The sequence below is a fragment of the Hakea prostrata genome, chromosome 8, assembly GCF_041222555.1.
Source record: "Hakea prostrata isolate BN-2017 chromosome 8, UWA_Hpros_2, whole genome shotgun sequence".
Taxonomy (NCBI): Eukaryota; Viridiplantae; Streptophyta; class Magnoliopsida; order Proteales; family Proteaceae; genus Hakea; species Hakea prostrata.
The window spans coordinates 26080992-26102821 of NC_142607.1; the positions used below are offsets into that span (position 1 = coordinate 26080992).

Here is a 21830-nt window from a genome sequence, read left to right on the forward strand (position 1 = left end):
CCATAAATGGAACACTAACATCAACACTTATGGATTCAAAGTACCACTCCCGAGTCTTCCATGGAAATACCCAAAGTGACTTCTTGCTTTACTTTGGGTTGCCCGAACCTACAAACAACGGGGTTTTTCGGGTCAAGGTTAGGGCTGGGGTTCACATAGAGTGTGCCATCGAGTCTTCTACACTGTCGGGATAATCTAACAAATTGCGTAAAAAGAACGAGTTCCAAAGAACTATCTAGCAAGGCAACCGTGGATTTCATCATGCTAGGTTCATTGCATTAGAGTCTGATATGATGCAAGATGATATGAGTGTGATGATGATATATGATTCTAAGCCTAAGTATGCTAGTCTCTAAGGTAGACATGCTTTAAACCACTAACCCCACCATACTTCTTTAGGAATCGTCTATCGCTCCCCCTCAATGTCACATCCTCTAAGCCAAGTTACCCTACCGGCATACCCGGGGTGTGATCCACATCCCCGAAGATCAAGTATCGGGAAATCATCCTCCCACATATGCAATAACATAATCATAAATAGGAAATAATCAAGGTTTAATATTATAAATAAGGTTCAAAACAAGTGAATAAACAATATAATCGAGTGTGGAAAATGATACCGAGATATCCAAAGATATCAAAGAAGTAGAGAGAGGCGGAAACTCACTCCACAAAAACAATGAAACAGTATGTAAGTCTAAAAGAAATAACAACTGAAATCAAAGGAACTACGAAGATAACTAAACATAAGAGTTTTCTATCCTATAGGTGACATCTTCAAAATAGTGGACTTCATCAATCAATTCGAGACGTTCCAATTCCACGTTGCCATTAATCGTGGTACGCAACTTGATCAGCGAGGGATCGTAAAGTAATCTTGATTATACGCCAACACCTTGCGTGTAGTGCGCTTCATCGGCTTGTGCTTAATGTCTTGTTCTTCATAGTAGTCGATGCACCGGCAGAATAGTCTAACAAAACAATGTACAAAAAGGAATGAGTTTTGAAGAAACTTCGGTAAGGTAATTAATCCATAACAACATAAATAACATGTGGCGAGAACATAGCAAGATGCAATGCGGTATGAAACAAATAATGTATGTGTGCATCTAAGCTCTATGTATCTTTGGTCTCTGTTAGCGAGACATGCTTTAAGTCATAGCACCATACTTCTTTGGGTAGGTCCGTGTCGGCTCCTGTTGGTAGTGGGTCGGCATCCCTCTCGGACATTCCTTGGCTTGGGGTTAAGTCATCTCTCTCTCACATCACCATTTGGTCTAAATCTTGGTGCATGTCGAGGTAAAAGCCTAGCCCAATGCAAGTCATCTACTCGAGTTACATCAACTCAGGTCCAAATACTTCCATTCCTCCCCTCTCGGGATCCTTTTCGGTATCCTTTCCACTATAGTCCCCGGACTAGGGACTCATCAACCCTATTGGTTATCCACATATGGTGGCGAAGCTCTCATGTCCCCTCACGGATATAACTCACCGGTCTTAAGCGCCCATGAGCCCAAGTCTAGCCACTATGCAACCCTCTACACATGGCCCCCACAATGTGATTCCCATCCTCTCACGGGTTGGTTACTGGTCTTGAGCGCCAGTGAATCCCCATTGCTGCCATGGGTCATTCGGTCTCAATACCCTTCGATTTGGGTCGATATAGCGGGGACATCCTAGCCAAACACTGCTAAGCCGAGTCCTAGGTATGACAATCAATAATTCGGGAAAGCGTCGATGGGCAACCCCGGAAACATCCCATACTATTTCCGATAATGTCCAAGGATAGAGAAGTGTCAAAAGGACACCTCTCAATCCCAAATCATACCTAATCGGACACAATCTCGGATCGGACATGACATACACAATCAACGAGTTCATCATATACAAGAGAGTATACAATCATGATCTAATCGTTAAACAATATAGTAATAAGCAATTCACATAAGCTTAAATAATAAAAAAGAAAACATAAGCAAGTGCTACTATTCTCCCGGTAGTAAATAAGAAATATAAAGTATAACATCAGTAGGTAAACTCATAGTTTCATAAGGTAGAAACCCGAGAGTATGCGATCTATGTAATTAAAGAATAACTTGTCCTTACCTTCTAACTCGTAAAGGGACTTAGGGAATCAATTAAGACCTTGACTAAACCTGAGAAGAAAGTCTTAAACAAGTGTATACAACATGTTAGGAAAGATACATAGAAGGAAAGATATCAAATCAATCAAAACAGACCAAGAATGAGGTTGTTGTACTCATTGGTCGATTGATTGGTCTACTTGATCGACCAATGAGTCGACCAATAGAGACGAGTGGCCTTCAAGAATCCAAATTTTTAGAAAAAGAAACCAAATTTGGTGGTTCAAAAGGGTACAAAATAAGGGGAAACTACAATGGCAGCATCCTAGTATATAGAGGACATCAAACCACCAACCAAATCAAGTTTCCAAGTCACAACTCAGGAACCAGAAAGTTAACCTAATTAGGTTAAATCATGGATCATGAAGAAAACATAGTATGATCAAGGATAAAGAATTAGAGGATGATAGGTTGCAATTCTTGTAAGGAAAACACATTAATTGGCTATTAACAAGGTCAATAACATATATCCAAGAAGTTAGGGTTTCAACCCTTTTTGGCTATCATGAAAAGGTTGAGATCACAGGATGAAAGGGAAGTAAATTGTTGGCCAATAATAACAAGAAAACATAAAAGATCAAATTTAGATTAACCTAAATATTACCCATGAGGTTTCCCTCACATGGGAGGTTACCAAAAAGGTTTCCAGAAATATCATTCAAGGGTTAGGGTTACAAGAATTTAATTGGCTAGGGTTTCAAGAGTTCAACTAGTTAGGGTTAAGATCATGATGATGATCACAGATCTTAAAGAATCGAATGAGATCATGGAATAGATGGTTGCAAGAATGCAGCATCAGCTTCCTGATCTCAACCAAGAACAGATCAAAGAAAAGAAAATCAGAGATGGAAGAAAATGAGATCATAAACATACCTTTGTTGCAGGAGGAAGGAGATCACTTGAGTTCTTGCGAGATATCAACCAATGATGCAAGGAAATTGATTAGAATGGAGTTCTAACTCGTTCCAGAGGCTTAGGAGGCAGATGAGGCAGAGTATTCCCGAGATTAGACTTAAATAGAGTAGCCATGACCTAATTTACAAAAACAGAATCAATTGGTCGATTGATTGGTCGACCAATGAGTCGAACAATCAGGACAACAAGACCAAAACAGGGAATTAAAGGCTCAGATCAAGTCCAAACATCAAGGGGTTTTGCACACACCTAAAGTGACATACCTAGTAGGTATAAATGTCTTCGAACCAATACAGAGAGCACTCCAAGTCCATCAACTAATCGAATCTTCAACAGGGTGCAGTTTCCATAAATGGATCACTGACATCAACACTCATGGAATTCAATCCAGCCACCAAGTCTTCTACGGAAATGGCCCAAAGCTGACTTCTTGCCTTACTCTGGGTTGCTGGACCTACAAACAACAGGGGTTTCCGGGTCAAGGTTAGGGCTGGATTTCACACTCAATCGGTCCTCATCAAACCATGGCTGGGGTTTAAGTCACCACTCTCTCACATCACCATTGGTATAAGTACTGGCTCATGTCATGGCATTGCCTAGCCCAATGCAAGTCATCTACTCAGTCGTATCATGTGAGATCCGGATACTTTCCCTAAACCCTATTGGTCATCCACAAATGGTAAATGGGAAGCTCTCATGTCCTCTCACGGGTTGGTTACCGGTCTTGAGCGCCCGTGAGCCCAGGTCTATCCATTTGCAACCTTGCCAATAAATGGCCCCTTTCGGGTATCCGCAGTATGGTTCAAGTCCTCTCACGGAGTGGATACCGGTCTTGAGCGCCCATCAACCATACTCTACCACGGGTCGTTCGGTCTCAATACCCTTCCGATTCGGGTCTGATACGACAAGGAAAAATCCTAACCATACACCTAGACCATCCTATGTATGTCATCCAATAACCCGGGAAAGTGTCGATGGACACCTTCGGAGAATATCCCATACTATTCCCTCCGATGTCCAAGGACAGAAGTGTCGGAAGGACACTTCCCAATCCCAAGTCATACGTAGTCGATCACAAGCTCAATCTCATCATATCATACATAATTAATGATTCATCATATAAACAAAAGCATGTCATAACATGATTGATCATATATAAAATCATCAAGTATAATTAAACATGATATTCCAAATGATAAGTAATATACTACTACTGATAAAAATGCATATAATAGTCATGTATAGTAAAGGAGTACACATAGGAATCTAACCACTGAGTTCTCAAAGTATAAGCATGTTTACTTAATTAATGTACTTGATTTAACGACCGTCCTTACCTTAACCGAGTCGTAAATAAAATCAATGATCACCAAGAATAGTCCCAAGAATCAATGTTGTACCCTAGACAACATACAAGTAACATTAGAGAAGAAAACAATTTTATCGGAGCACAAACGAATCAATTTGGCCAAGTATAGAGATGTTACCATCTCTTGGTTGATTGGCTTGGTCGACTGTTAGTCGACCAAGGCAGTCGACCAAGACTTGTTAACCATGGGCAGAATTGAAGACTTGATCCGAAACTGACCTTCCAGTGCTCCGATTGACACAAAATTTGGAGGGCATGATTATAACAATATGAGGACACTACACAATAAATTTCATGACGATCCAACGGTCCAATTAAAAATACCCAAATCAAAGCCTTATGTTCTATATGATAAATATCAAGAATCGAATTGGAATTGATTGAAATTGTAAAGAATGATGGAAATCAATTAAGTGAATGGTAAGAATCAAATTAGAATCATGAATTCACAGTAATCTAGACCTAACATGCATTTACATATCAGTTTTGAATCAAGACAAGGTTGAAATGGAAGGAATCAAAATAATGAAATGTAAGCAATCCTAATTGAATCGTAACATAGCAAGAATGGGGTGATGATCATGGAATTGAATGGGGAAAACTCATGGTTAAGTGTTTGCAAGGTTGTAGCACTTCAACCATGGTCTTAAGATTATAATTTGGTAGAAAATGAATAGATTAGAAGAAGAATAGAAGGAATCATACCTTGAGTTGATGATTGATGTGTAATACTAATGATTGGAGTCAAAGATCTTCATAAACACCAAGAAAAGCCCAAGAGAGTGTCCAACCTTGTGCTCTGGAGTGCAAATGATTAGTTTGGGTCCTCATTCCACGAGTTCCAAAAAGGTAGGGGCAAAATGGGAAGTGATTTTGTAAAATTTGAAATCCATACCTCTTTGGTGTTGGCTGGTGATTCATTGTCCCGATCGACCAAGGCATGACAACAACTTAGAGCGGGGAATTGGAAGGCCGGATCGATCCGAATTGAGTTGGATTTTCTCCTACAAGTCAATCAACAAGTCTAGTTTGAAGAAATGCCTTCGGATTGATCACGGGGTCTAATAAGTGCTTCAACTAAACCAATCTTCATCGATGCGCAGATTTTTACTCAACAACGACAATGTGCTCAAGTAAGGGCATCATTGTCAATGTCCATAGGCTCCGGATCAAGCATTGAATCTTCAACTACGAGGGCCCACAAGTCTCTTCTACCTCCACTTCGGGTCTTCGGACTGCAACATGATATAAAATCCGGGCCGGGTCGGGGGTTAGGATAAGGCTGGATTTTACACCCAAAATGAAGGAAGAAGTCTTTGTGGGCCATCTCAGTAGAAGACATGGTGTTTGACCCAAAACCCATGGATATTGATGATGGTGCTTCCTTATTGAAACCTTACTTGATTTAGAGTTGGACTGTTCATTGATGAAGAAGAACTTGGTTGATAGGCCTAAAGCCTAGTTAGTCCTAGTTTGAAGACATCCCTTCATGCTAGGTAAGTAGTATGATGTGTTGAAAGAAGCTCATCCAAAGATATTGAAGTTAGGCCCATTAAATCCCTATTTTTTGAGCGAAACTTGCCCGGGCGGGGGCAATTTGGTAAAATTATGTTTGTAGGGTTTTTAAAGCTTTATTTATTGGAATTTCGTGGTAAACAACCCCACTATGTTTCTAAGCCTCTAGAGAACGTGGGAAGGACCTTAGAACCTCCTCTTCAGCAACCGATCAACCAACTGGGGCAATTTGTTCAGTTTGGTGAAATCCTTGTATTTTTGGACTCTTTATGCTATTTAAAGGGGGGGGGGAACTCCATGTTTTTCACTCACAATCAGTTCTAAGCCTCTAGAGTACGTGGGAAGAACCCTAGAAGCCTCTCCTCCAAAGCCAAGGATGATCCTCAATCACCCATTCAAGTTTCTTCATCGGTTCTTCTTCTAAAAGGTTAGTAATCGATTCGTTTCTTCTTTAATTTGTTCTCTCTTCTATACTTGATCTTCCCAATTCACTCTATGTTCTTGAAGCCATATGGCGATGATTCTTGAAATTGACTTTACCGATAATCTTGATCACTCCTTCATTATTACTCTCTTGATCATGGTGATTGTGGGAAAGGTCTCACATCAGTGCTACAACCTTTCCTTATACCCCATGATTGAGAGGTTGATCCCTAATTTTCCTAGGATCATGGAAACCAAAAGAGGGTGATTTTGTGAGAGTCCAAATTGGGTACTCTCATGATCGGTAATCAAATAGGGAAAACCTAATCCTCTTTTAAATTCATTGGATCCTCCCCAAGACTTTCTTTATTGAAAATTTTATGCTTCTCTTTGCCTAGGGTGAATCTTTATTCTCTCTAGTTTTCCCGTGGGATACACGGATTCTAGTTGGTAAAACCCTAATTGTATGATTAGAATTTGTTTCCTTTGACTTTATTTGAGAACCTTGTTTTCTCTCATTGTTAATGTGAAATCAAGCCCTGGCCTAACCACGACCACGACCGGAATCCTTGATGTTTGTAGGTCCGAAGAGTCGAAGTGGTGGAAGAAGACAGGTTGTGGGCCCTCTCGGTTGAAGATATGGTGTTTGATTCCGAACCTATGGACAATGATGGTGGTGCCCCTTACTAGATGCCTTTGTCGGTGTTTGGTGAGAAGCTGCACCTAGAAGAGGGGAGTTTAGTTGAAGTACTTAATGCACTTCCGGACTTGATCTGAAGGTAATACTCTAACCTAGACTTGTTGATTGAGCTTTAGGAGAAAGCCCAAGTGAATTTGAGTTGATATGGCCTTCCAGTTCCCTATCTGAAGTTATTGTTCTTGCTTGGTCGATTGCTGGTCGATAGTTGAGCTAATCGACCAAGCCGATCGACCAGCAGATTATTAAATAAGAAAATCTCATTTTTCTTGATTATTTTATGCCTACATAAGGGCACCTCATAGTTAGAACCCTATTCTAATCATTTAGCCTCTTGAGAACGTGGAGAGAGCTTCCCAAGACATCACCTTGGTAGTTGTGAAGCATTTCTTCAAGAATCATTGTCTCTTTGCTCAAATCTCTTCTCTAAGGTATGTTTTCTCTCACTCTCTCTCTCTATTCTACTCTCACCTCTTCTCTCTCTTGCAGTTGAGACCATGATTGTCACACCCCGCCCGCCGGCCCGGTTAACCGCCCGACAACCCGTGGGTGCGAACCATCCACGGGATCCATGGTTTTAGTCTATCAACAATAATAAATACAAATACAGATAATCAAAAGCAAGAATAGTGCAATAATTAATAAAAAGGTTACAGGAGTCCAAATACTCCAATAAATAATCAAAGGAAAGAATCAAGAATCAAATGTAATATCGAGTTCAGCGGAAGCAAAATAAATAACTAAATAATCTTCATCTTCGGGAGGCTTCATGCTCTGCAAGTTCATGTATCCTTTGCTGTGCCACATCAACTTCATAGGAGAAGGCTCTTTCATACGAATCATCTCCAACTTCCGACGTTGTGCCACCATCTGTATAGTTTATATAATACATACAATGAAAGGAATGAGTTCCAATGAACTCTCGATAAGGAACAAGCAATTCTCATATATATGTCAATACAATCCACGAATGCACGGAGATGAAATGATATGGATGGTATGCGGAAATATGAATGCTACTAAGATCTAACTATGCAAGTCTCTAATGGCTGACATGCTTTAAGATATACACCAGCCCTCCTCCGGGTAAGTCTCGTCACTACGATCCGGCAAGGACTGGTTACCTCTGTAGGGATCTGGGCAAAGGGGTAAGTCCTCACCTGGCTCTCAAACCATGGCTGGGGTTAAGTCAACACTCTCTCACCACAACCATTGGCAATGAGTCTTGGCGCATGTTGGGATTTCTAATCCAATGCAAGTCATAATGGTAACATACTATATGAAGTCCGAGATACTTCCCCTATGGCACCAACCAACTCGGTTCGGTATCCTTCGCAACCTAGGAGTGTGAATCCTCACGGGACTGCTACCTCTGTTGGACTCCACTCCTTAACCCTATGGTCATCCACATATTATTGGGGCGGATGCTCTCATGACTCCTCGCGACACCCGGTCCGCTCCTTGGACGTCCATAAGCCCAACCCTAACATATGGAACCCTACCATTACATGACCAACAGTGGACCACTGAGTCTACGCACGGACTGGTTACCGCTGTTGGATGAAACATAGTCACGTCACCATTGTCACGGGTCACCCGGCTTCCAATTCCCTTGCCGAAAGGGTAATAGCATGTGGGGTACCTAGCCATGCAATTCTAGACTCCCCTAAGTATGTCATCAAGTAATCATGATAGTCTTTGGAGACATCGGCGAGGCATGTGTCCCATTCCTGACCTTACGATATCCCAAGCCAAGATATCCCAATGGAATACCCCTTCCATCACAACTACACTACAATCACTCTTTATCATACCATGAACAGTTGTGCAATATCATGAAAGATGAAGTACATCAAGGAATACCACAAACAGCAAGTGTACAATAAGATTCACATGCTTTATACAATTACAACAAGTTACATGATCAAAAAATAGTAAATAGAACAACAAAATCATCATGTATATGTAATTGCATATAAATAAGAATGCATGTCCTTACTTGTAATTATGTAAAATCCTTCTAACTTGAATTCCAGAAACTATTATAAGACTTTTACTTGAAACAGAGAACACCTAGGCATAGGGTTACAAGAATATATAAGAGTCAAGAGTCAAAACAAATCCAAAATCAAACTTACACAGATACTTAAAACCGGCCGGTCGCTTGAGCCGGTCGGCTTAAGTTGAGCGACCGCCACTAGTGACCGCCCCAAAAAGCAGAGAGTTTCAGATCCGAAAATCAAGCTTCTGATCATTCGTTTTCAATCCGGATTTCGAGTGATCATGGCCAAAGTCTCGAATCTAACACTCCAAGAGACACTAGGTGAAAAGAAACCTAACAAATACCATAAATGGATTACCCAGAAACTTTCCCCTTGACTAGATCCATCCATTAACAAATGCAGGGATTCGTTTACAGACGAGGATCTCATCAAGAACATTGGAAAGGGAGTACAACAAATCAAATGGGTAACCACTAACAAAAAGGAGATGGGTTCATATCAATTAGAGGTTAAAAAGAAGAGAATTGCAGATGGAGATTCAATACCTTAATCAGAATCACCAAGAATAGAAGAGAAAATGTTTCATATCATTAACAGCACATCAGACCTGAATCCCGTACGTTTCCACAGCCGCCTAATTGCCCAAAATAGCAATCCTGAACATAATAATGCGTTAATAGGGCGAGGGATGCTATTTATAACGAACAAGGGGCAAAATAGGGCAAAACCCCGAAAACAGACCGGGCGGTCGCTCCAGGCGGTCGCTTGGTTCAATCGACTGCCACTAGCAACCACCCCCATGTATATTGCTATACAAGGGTGCTTTGCTCATGGGGTTGAAGACCAAGTACAACCTAACCCAAATGAAGACATGGGGGAGATCATAGTGCAAAAATCAATCATAATAGGTTTGTAACAAAGAGGTTAGGGTTTCATCATAACATATGGCTCATGAAAAGGTTATGATCACGAAAAGAGAGGGAATGATTGTTATCAAGAAAATAACAAGAAATCATAGGAAATCTATTTTAGGTTAATAGAAACATTACCCATGAGGTTTCCCTCACATGGAAGGTTACAAAAGGTTTCCAGAAAGATCATTCAAGGGTTAGGGTTAAGGTTTCAAGAATCTATTAGCTAGGGTTAAGATCATGATGATGATCATAGATCTCAAAGAAGAGGATGAGATCATGGAATAGATGGTTGCAAGAATGCATCATCTTTTTCCTGATCTCAATCAAGAACAAGAACGAAGAAAGAATAATTAGAAATCCTAATTAGGTTAAACATGGATCATGAAGAAAATATAGTGATCAAGTTTAGGTTAACACAAATATCACCCAAGGGAAAGAGAAACAAAGAATCAAGATTCACCCATGGGAAAGAGAAACAAAGAATGCACAATATGAAAAAGTGTTAGGAAGTTTCCAACAGATAAAAGAACAATAGGGTTTCATATATGGTTACCTCTCATAAGAGTTGGTTACCTCCCATGAGAGTTACCCATAATTAATTCTCACAAAAACAACCCAAGATAGATAAAGGAATATCTCATTAGTATTTCAAAATAAAGAATGGAATTAGGAAGGGTCTACTAATGAGAGAAAATAAGGTTTTCAATTAAAGTGAAGGGAAAGAAATTCAAATAATACAATTAGGGATTTACTAACAAAAATCCGTGTATCCCACGAAAAGACTAGGGAGAATAAAGATTCACCCTTAGGGAAAAGAATTTACAATCAAGAAAGGTTTTGGGGAGAGTCCAAAGAATTAATAGAAGATAGAAGGGTTCCCAATTGGTTACCCTCTCATGAAAGTTACCCAAGAATTTCCCCTCAAAATATCTCTCCTTTTTGGTTTCCAATGGTCCAAGGAAAATTAGGGATCAACTCCTCAATCATGAGGACACAAGGGAAGGTCATGGTAATAATATGAGACCTTCCCCCACAATCATAAAGATAGGTAGAAAATTAGGGAAAGTATCATTAAGAGCTTTGGTGGAATCAAATTCAAGGATCATCGCCATATGGCTTCAAGATCATAGAGTGAATTGGGGGATTCACTCTAGGGCTAAAAGAATTAAAGAAGAGGTCATTACAGTAGTGTAATACCCTTCTCATGATCAGAAAATCAGAAGTAGAGAAGAAAGAATGAATTAAAGAAGAAGCGAATTGAATACCAACCTTTTAGAAGACAAACCGCTGAAGAAACCACGAGCAGGATATTTGAGGATCTTCCTTGGCTTGAAGGAGAGGTTCTAGGGATCTTCCCACGTTCTCCAAAGACTTAGAAACAGATTGAGAGTGAAACACATGGAGTTCCCCCTTTTAAATAGCACAAAGAGTTCAAGAGTTACTAGGGTTTCACCAAACTGACCAAATTGACCCCGGTGGTTGATTGGTTGCCAAAGCGGAAGTTCAAAGGTCGATCACATGCCATCAAGAGGTTTAGAAACATAATGGGAATAGTTTACCACGAAATTAAAAGAAATAAAGCTTTTGAAAACCTTCAAAACAGATATTTACCAAAATGCCACTGCCTGGACAACTTGTTCAAAAATAGGGATTTAATGGGCCTAACTTCAATATTTTTGGATGGGCTTCTTTCAACACATCATACTACTTACCTAGTATGGAGGGAAGTCTTCAAACCAGGTCCAACTAAGCTTTAGGTCCATCAACCAAGTTCTTTTTCACAAATAAATAGTTCAACACCAAATCAAATAAGGTTTCCATAAGGAAACACCATCATCAATATCCATGGGTTTTGGGTCAAACACCATATGTTCTACTGAAATGGCCCACAAGGACATCTTCCTTCATTTTGGAACATTGGATCAACTCTAAGGGAAAGGTCTGACATGGCTTCCGAGATTTTAAAAGATAGTAAAGGCTGAAATCACGGTCAAACTTCAAAGTCAACATTAAACAAACCCTACTTCACCCAAAACATATCGGGTCTCTGGGCTAGATTTGGGCTGGGTGTTACAATGATAAGGTGCTGCAACCTTGCAACCACCCATTCATGTGTTCTTTCCTTTTCATTTGCTTAAACCCCTTTCAATCAAGCTATGCTATGCTCCCATTTTGATTCTTACCTATACATTTTCATGATTCTCTTCATTGCAACTTGAATTCATAGCCTAAACTGATTTGTATAGTATGCTAAGTCTTATTTCTTATTTTCATATGATCCTAATCTATTTCTTATCATTCCCTTAGCTAATTCACTATTGTTCCTTGCAATTGCAATCAATTTCATTATAGAACATGATGTTTAGCATATAGATGTTAGGGTTTCAAATTGGGGATTCTTAATTAGACCATTGATTGATGCTAACTCTTTGCTAGATAGTGTTCATTTACTGTTCCTAACAATCCCTCCAAATTTTGGAGTGATCCGAGCTCTGGAAGATAAGTTTCGGACAAAAAATCACTATTCAGCCTCGACACTGTTCACTTGGTCGACTGAGTCAGGCAACCAAGCCAGTCGACCAGCTGAACCCAGAATTGATGAATTGCTTGATTTGATCTGTTTGACCTCCGATTTTACTTGATTCTTCTTCTGATATTGCACATATGATTGTCTAGGGTGCAAGTACTGAACTTGGGACTATTCTTATTGAACTTTGGTTTATCTTTGACTCAATTCAAGGTAAGGACGGTTATTATCATAATTACACAGATTATGTGAATCTTGCCGCTATGTTGGAAACTTAGTAGATTTACATTCTTTGTTATAGTCTTAACATCATATGACTGTTGTATGTAGTTCAAGACAGCAGTACCATGTTATATATCATTTTAATTATCATGATTAGCTATTCTTGTTGATTACATATGTGATTGACCATGCTATAATATATCTCTTTTCATATGATGAAATATCATGTATGTATGATATGATGTAATTGAGAATGTGATTGGATAAGTATGATTTGGGATTGGGGAATGTCCTTTCGACATTTTTGTCCATGGACATCGGAGGGAATAGTATGGGATATTTCCGATGATGCCTATTGATGCTTTCCTAGATTATTGGATGTCATATATAGGACTTGTCTAGTGGTGTTGGCTAGGATGTCCTTGTTGTATCAAACCCGAATCGGAAGGGCATTGAGACCGAACGACCCGTGGTAGTAATGGGATTTGTGGGCGCTCAAGACCGGTAACCAACCCGTGAGAGGACGTGAGAGCTTCCCGTCTATTATTTGTGGATGACCAATCACTACAAAAAAAATCACTATTAGTGGCGGTTTTTTCCACCACTAAAAGTGCCCAAAACCGCCACCATTTATTTGGTGGCGGTTTTATAAATCGCCACAAATCTGCCACCAAAGGCACCGCTTGGTGCTACGGCGTGTTTTTTAAACCGCCACTAATTTTACGATATTACCAGTGGATAATACCGCCACTAATAGTCTTTGCACAGGTCACGGGGGGTTTAATTTAGCTTATTTAGTGGCGCTAAACAAGAAACCGCCACTAATTGTATGATATTTAGTGGCAGTAAACAAGAAACCACCACTAATTGTATGATATTTAGTGTCTATTTTGTGGTATTTAGTGGCGGAAAATGCAGCAATTGCCACTAATTCTCTGCCCATTAGTGGCGGTTTTTGTTTTACTGCCACCAATTAGGTTAATTTTTTTTTGAAAAAAAATTCCCCTGTATTTGCTATTAATACATTTATTCTTGAAAGATAGTACAAATACATGAATACAAAGAAAATTCAAAAAAACTAAAAGTATTCAAAGAACAAAATTTAAGAAAAATAATACCAAATATATATTAATCAAGTCAACTGTGTACAAATATACAAAAGTTACATGTAAGACTCAACTTGATGTTACATTGTTAATCTAAACACCAATAAAAGAAGAAGAAAAAAAGAATCATCTCTGCCCAAAAACCTGCTAAGATCTTCCACCTCAGTTCCCGATCTCCTATGTTCATCGGTTGTTTCCCAAGCTTAACACCCATTGTTAATGTTTTGGGATCAGTTTCAGTTTTCTTCATCATCTCCTCATACTTCATTTTCCTAGACTTGCATCCCTGGAGAATGTCATTGACTTCTTCAACTACTCGATCAAATATGAAATGTATAACATAAAAGTGATCAGGCAACAAAGTTGGAGCTGAAGACACAATATAGGAATAGTAGTGGTTGAACAATCTTCACCATTTTTACTGTAAGGGATTAATGGGTTTGCTTATTTGACTCACCAATCTTCGCTCCTTCATGTCTAATAGCTACATTTGAGAAGATCTTGGTCTAGTTTGGCCTAGCAAAGTGTGTAGTACCTGTAGACATTAACATTATAAACAAGAAAAACATAAGAGAAACTTAAATAGACTAGAATACCTATCTCTGTAGACTATGAAATAACTAAACTAAAATTTAAAGGTATAATATGAACTTCTCAAGCTCCTATATGAACTCACAAGTGAAAAAGAGTTGTTAGATTGGAAAGTTAAGGTAGAATTCTCCATAAACTGAATTGTTGTTCATGTGGCTGCAAAAAGATTACAATTATTACAAATGACCAGATTAACCACATTGAAAATACTTAGAAGTCCTTTCAAACAAGAGATGACCATTGGTTCTAAAAGGTGCTCAAAGATGTCTAATTTCTTTTAGCTTTGAGAATGATTTAGGTATTGGTCTTGATAATTGATTCTCATCTACTTGGAGCCTATTTAATTGAGAAAGAAATCCAATCTCAGCTGGTAAGGCACCTGAGATCATCAAGGCATTCCGGTGCATGGTCCAGTCTCATCTCACCCTCCCAAGTAAGTTACATATAATCCCCACCCCACCTATGCTTTCCACAACCTTCCCATTCCCTCCCACTTCTGCCATAGCATTCCCCAGCCCTTTCCTTCTTACCTAAATCAACCCCAACCTAGTCGCAATTCACCCTAGCCTCTTCCCTTCCTGATTCTGCAACTCCAGCCCCTCTCCCTCATCAATCATAGGTCATTCCCTTCCTCTGTTTTTGCGCAAGCCGCAGCACCTCTCCTTAATTAAGCCCACCTCACCAGCCCTTCTTGAACCCTTGTCTCCTTCCCTAGAGTTGCACCTAGCCATAGAATAGAAACCCCAAGTCAATTGCCCCATTCCACCTTGTTTTCCCTAATCTGAAATTTTCTGCAAGTCTTTTTCAATCTTGAGATTCTGCAGAAAATTCTAATTTTCCGGAAATCTGATTCTATTAGTTTCTAATCAATTTCTAATCAATTAGTTCCATTCTAGTTGAAAAGATAGTGATAGAAATCAGTTCTGTGAAGCATAACCAACAACCTGATCCTTCTTCCGTCATTAGCTGAAACCCCAAAAGCCACTTCCCAGGACCCTAACCTAATCCTAGTTGACCTAGGACTCCAATTTTTAATCATGAACTTCAAACATCAACTTGTTTCAGATCTGAAACTCAGTCACAGCAAGTTGGAACAGCTTAAAAACACCTTAGAACAGGTCTTACAGCATACAAGAGAATATACTTCCTCACCTTTCTTTCAATGAATTATTGTTGGACCTCCTTAATTCCCATGGCAGCAGACACCCTCTCAAGGGCGACAATATAAACAATGATGATGCTAATAACTGCTTCTGCCGCATTGAGAGTGAAGACATGCAACTGAAGGCACTTCTTAGTTTTCTCTTCTCACTGTCATATCCTTCATAAGTGGGGTCATTAGGTACAGAAGATACCTTGAGGGCTTCAGGAAGTATGCAGTTGCAGAATAACTGAGATATGAACCTACCGATTGAAACCAACTCAAAATATCATACCTCTTTGCTCCATATCCTAGAACATTTAGCAAGAAATCAGAATAAAATAAAATTTACCATTAAGTCTTACATGTGAACACTTGCACCATATATATCTATTCCAGAATGTTTTTTGCATATACCAATCTTCAAGGCTTTTCAAATTGTCCAGTTGAATGTCCAGAAGTTACTGTTCGTCTTGAAGAATGGCAACCTTGACTAAGCCTATAGATGATGGAACACAATCAAGCCATGGATGCTGGCCATGACATGAGAGACCCGATGTATACGAGAGCCACTAGAATTTGATTATACAATCCGATATAGAACCTTCCATCCGACAGACAACAGAGAAGAATGGGCTCATGACTAGTACTAAACAAACTCAAGCTTTAAAAAGATGACTTAAAGTAGCCTCAGAACCTACAAAAATTTGCAAACTAGTGATCCTTTGACTTCTCAAACTACTAGTTTTCCTTTGACTTCTCAAACCATAAAATACTGTAGTTTCCCCGTTATACTCCATGACAATAAGGACCTAGCATTGACCCACCAACACAGTGCAAAAAATTCAAATGAGAAATTTTATGGGGTTTCTAACTTGTTAATCAGAGAGTGCCCCAATACAAAATCCAATCCACAACATTACAACCTGATACTCCTTGGATCATTTGTGAATGGCTCAACCAATTACTTCTTTGTAATACTAAAAAAGGATTACAAGAATTACTCGGTTGTTTCTTTTAAGTTTTTGCAGATAACAGAATCAAGCAAATAACACAGAACTGGACTCCTAACCAAACCCTCCTCATACAGAATTGGACTCCTAACTTTGATAAGGAAGCCTCTGTATAAGCGGAACCCTGTATAAACTTCAATAGCACAGCTGAACCAAAATAGGAATCCCAAACCTATTGATGCTTCCCACTTACCTCAACAAAGCCCTGTTTTAAATTCAAATTTTTTTTTGTGTGTACAGAAGATTCAATTTTTTTATTCTTAAATGAAAAACAAAAATGGATCACTGTTCAAACTTTGTCACCAAGAAGATGAAAGATCTTAAATAGTTCATAACTCAAGGCCCAGGTGGAGGGGAGCTTCAACAGGTGGAGTATAACATTCATAAAATGGGATTTACAAATTGGGAGCTGCTGATAGTAAGAAGGTTGGGAGTGTCAGTGCATCTGTTGCTGCCACACAATCCAAAGGAGGTGCATTGGTTCTTGCCGGTTGAGGGGTGGGTAAAGCTACATGTGGATGGGAATGCGATTGAAAACCCAGGAAATGCAGGGACGGGGATTATTTTGTGATTGCAACGCCAATGTACTCCTCTTTTTGCTGTTTCTAGGATATAGTAGCGGACTTTGAGGTGATAGTAGCAGGATTGCGGCATGCAAAGTGAACGAGTGTGATGAAATTATGGGTGAAGTGTGAACTTAGAAGCGGTTGTGGGAATGGTTATTAATCAAAGTTGTAACACAGCTGAACATTTCTGCTTGAACTAGGAGTAGAAAACAAAGCGACTAATTGAGCCATACTGTCCCAGGATTTGGAGAACTCAACCAAAGTAGTCTGGTTTGATACACTCATGAACCTGAACAATTTAGGCTCCAAGTGCTTTCTAGTTCAGGTGGTTCATTATACAAGGTGTGAAAGAAAGTCTGCCATAGTCTTGCTTGAATCTCCTAATTATACACTTGAGCAATGAATCAGCAAATCTCCACCCATGTGAGGCTCCTAGTTGTCATAACAAGAGACACCCTACAATGGAATAGAAAAGAAGAATTTGCCCTATAAGTCAGTACTTAGACCTAGAATTGCCAGAAACTGTGTTTAACGTGATCAGGAATTCATATCCAGACTCATATATCAAGCAGCACATGAGGGAGGACAAGCTTTCTGGGTCTAACATAACTACAGTGGAAAACAATTCTGGTTTTCCAGTGTCATGGGGATTCTCATCCCAGAAAACTTTGAAAGAAAAAATTCTTACCATGAAAACTCCACAAAGAGCCAATGATCAGGTGCATCATGTATCATAAGCATGAAGGGCTATGATTGTAAACCCTATTATACTTGGATTAAGAGTAATGCATCCACTACAATAGGCAAAGTAAAAGAAGGGCAATGCAGCTATAGAAAAGCAGTAACCAAAAAGGGAACAACTACAATAACCTGGAAATTCAAAGTTAACCACAAAATTAATAGTGTAACTTTTCTTAAAAATCATGATTCACATGATCAGTCCATATAAGATAGCCAGGGCTATGGACTGTCCTGGAGGAATGCAGTCACATAATAAGGAACTGATCCCTTTTAAATAAAGAAAAAGTAAACACAAAAAGTCCTCACAGAAAAACGATGAATTCAAGAGTATTTAATTGATGAATTTTGTTAAACAATGTGTCACTAAGTTACCATCCAAAACCAGTTCTCCCTCTCCCTCCCACTTCAGCCATAGCATTCCCCAGCCCTTTCCTTCTTACATAAATCAACCCCAACCTAGTCGCAATTCACCCTAGCACCTTCCCTTCCTGATTCTGAAACTCCAGCCCCTCTTCCTCATCAATCACAGGTCATCCCCTTCGTCCTCTGTTTCTGCACAAGCAGCAGCACCTCTCCTTGATTAAGCCCACCTCACCAGCCCTTCTTGAACCCTTGTCTCCAAATTCATAACCAATAAGAAATAAATTCATAACCATGTCTCCCTTTCCACCACTTCATCAACTGAATGATCACTTGGTCATAGAAAGCAGCACCAATCAATATGCCCAATATATAGAAGGTACTGAAAGAGCCTGCTGTGATTTTAAAATTGCCAATTGAGCTGTCCACTGTTGAAGCTTGTTGCACAGAGAAGGTAAGCACCTGTGAATGTATGCACCAGAAAATAAATTGTGGAAGCCCAAATTGGCAATAGTCTAACCATCATCTTCACCTCCTCTACTTTTGTCACTGAACAAAGATTCCATCTGTTTTGAATAACTGAACCATTGCTCCCACAGTCCTTTTTGTTTAAAATTGCAGCCTTGTCCAACCAACTATTTGAAATATAGCAAAACCAATTAAAAATAGAAATGGTTTAGCTTTGCCATGTGTTTGATAGTCTACACATTTGCAATTCTGTAAACTTACCGAAATTGGTATGTGTGATGGATTCTTGCAGCAGTGTCAGTTGAGTCTTCAAATTATAGATTTAGCTTCCCAAGCTTAACACCCATTGTTGTTATTGTTGAGGGATCAGTTTCAGCTTTCTTCATCATCCAAATTCTTGCATGAACTATAGGCTAGACAAACTGCGTTGAAAGCCTAATTAGACTGCTTCAAAGGAATAGAGGAGAATGAGCCATCAATAAAGTGACAAAGAATGTTAAGAGACTTACTCCCTATGTAGATAGAATGGTCCAACCAATAGAACAAACTGGCATGCAATTGGTGTATTTGTACATGAAGTTTGCAAAGTAAGGGGAGGTTTAAATAAACATCTGAAATGCAAGGAAGTTTATGTAATTGTCAGAAAGGTCAAGGAAGGCCTACATAATTTACTCTACAGGTAATTGTGTTCATTCTGTAAGATACTTTTTCTCCAATCATGGATTCTAGTAGATTTTCAATTACATTTGATTCCAGTGTCAAGAAATATTGTTCAAGTCACCTTCTCCAATTCTTCTTTATACTATCAAGCTTCATATGATGGTCTGATCCAAATGTTTTCTGAGCAAGTTCTGCATATCTACACAAAGGATTGTTTTCTCCATCATTATTTGTGTTTCTACCATTCCTAGATGTGCAAAAGCATAAGCAATTCCAACTTTTGAGATAATGAATTAAAAAGGCATGAGAGCATTGTTTCTTCTATCACTCATAGAAAAGTACCAGGTAAGCCCAAATAGATACAGATACAAATTCAGCCTGAACCATAACACTCCCCTTCCAGATTCTCTAAAAATTCCATTAACATTCTCAGAAAAATAATAATAAAAATAATTCTTAGATTGGATCATTTTCAAATTGCAGAAGATTGTAGTACAACTAGAGAACCTATATCATAAATTCACATGCTTCGAACCAAAACAAAATTAAGAATATATGACCCAGAGTTTTACTTACCTCAGAAATTCAACAGCTTTAGTTTTATAAGAAATATCCCACCACGTTAGAAGTCCTCTAAAGTCTAAACAGATGACAAGCAACTTCCATGGCATACATGACTTTTGAGGTATCATGACAAGCCTAAAAGAATTTACTATTAAACACAAATGCAAGATCAGAAGGCCCTCAACTTTGATATTAAACTCTGATGACAAATTTAAGAAACAGAACAAAACACACATCGTAAAAAATCAAGCAAACCATGATAACAACCACTATTAGAATATCAACATAGCTATCATCAGTAAAAAAATCATAAAATCAAAAAATAAGTGTAGAACTAACTACCATAGATCAATTAAAGTATTCCTAACTAGTCCAAATAAGTCCAACAGAAGGCAATCACATCTTACCAAATCCTTCTACCAAGTTTACCTAGATAGAGATCCAGAATTTTTTTTAACCAAAAACAAGATCCTTTGATATAGTTCCACATTTCTATCCTGTGAACAATTCTGTATGTCCATAGTCCATGCTCTAAAGGGGTATTTGAGTATATGTTGCTGTTTGAAGTTTGCATTAACCACATAGTTGAACATATTTTTCCAGTATTAGAAGTTTCAGATGATGGAGAACCCTCAGTTTTCATATCCTCACACTAAAAATCACATCTTTATAGTATTCAAACTTAAATGTGAGCTCAGGATGTTCATCAAGGGTACAAATACCAAATTCTTTAGTTAATATTCACAAAGCAGAATTTAGTAAGATGGTTGTGACTTACATCTGCTAAATGGTTTTCAGCTGTTGCATCAATTTGTTTATTTTACATATCCTGATTAAAACTTCAATCAGCCCAATCATATTCATGCTATCATTTTGTAATACGACGGGTATGTGGGTAAATCTCCACAGGGGAATTTTGGTACTTGTCCTATCATGCACTGATTAAGTTATTATAATATATAAATGAAGCAGTAGGGCTTTCAATAGGCAATCAATCATCCCTCAATCAAACATGCATGAAATCAGTTAGGAATCAAAGATAATGTTAAGAACAAGTTAGGAAATTGAGAATGGCCACTTTTTGTCAAATGATATTCAAAAAGAAAAAACGGTCAGTTAAAAATAAAACAATACCAGCTTTAAACAAACTAGGGATCTACACAAATCAACTGCAGGAAGTTGAGGCATCTTATTTGAAACAATAGCTAACAGAAACTATGCTTCTTGCATTTAATAAAAGGGGCCTACCATGCTCCCAAACCCTATCTATATATATAGGTTTTGGTCCATCTTGAAGCCATTGTATAAACTCTTTCTGAGGTTGGTATTTCGCCCCAAGGTTTAAGAAACAGAAGCCGAGAACATCAACTAATGGACCCCAGTCTGCAATTAGATAAGCGCAGTCCTTCTATCAGTCCCAACATAAGATGCATGAAACATAAGAAAATTCCAGCAAATATTCCGGATAAGAAAGCCAATAAAAATAAAATTATGATTCATATAGACCCTAAAATATATAGATATGCAAAGACTGCACTAATGTGTTTTTCAAGAATAAAATATTATATAGTAGAAATGATAAATGTTGTTCTCCACACAGATCTTTCTTTCCTGTCTTTATAATCGGTTGTAATCCCATTTGATTTTCGAACTACATTCCGCTGTACTCGTGGAGTGAGATTCCGCCTCACTCTACTTTTGATTTATATATCTATTGGTATCTTTTCCGCACTCTGATGATTATCTCGTTACTTATCTATGATTCATTTGAATAATATTGTTAACATTGATTTAGTCTTGTTCTTGATTATATTGTTGTGAATGTGGGAGGATGATTTCACTAACTACTGGATCTTGTGGACTGTGGATCACACACTCGGGTATGCCAGAT

General features: G+C 38.7%; 1 protein-coding gene across 1 annotated transcript in view; it reads right to left on the reverse strand.

The window, feature by feature from the left end:
• Positions 1-17974: 17974 nt before the first annotated feature.
• LOC149007466 (uncharacterized) overlaps positions 17975-21830 on the reverse strand; it is a 33485-nt gene continuing 29629 nt past the window's right edge. Inside the window, exons 2-8 of the mRNA XM_089167072.1 lie at positions 20518-20591; positions 19952-20074; positions 19718-19783; positions 19497-19622; positions 18768-18882; positions 18581-18709; positions 17975-18016 (exon numbers count right to left, since the gene is read on the reverse strand). Of these exons, the coding sequence (XP_089023198.1) occupies positions 17975-18016; positions 18581-18709; positions 18768-18882; positions 19497-19622; positions 19718-19783; positions 19952-20074; positions 20518-20591 (675 nt within the window). The remainder of the gene's footprint in view (positions 18017-18580; positions 18710-18767; positions 18883-19496; positions 19623-19717; positions 19784-19951; positions 20075-20517; positions 20592-21830) is intronic.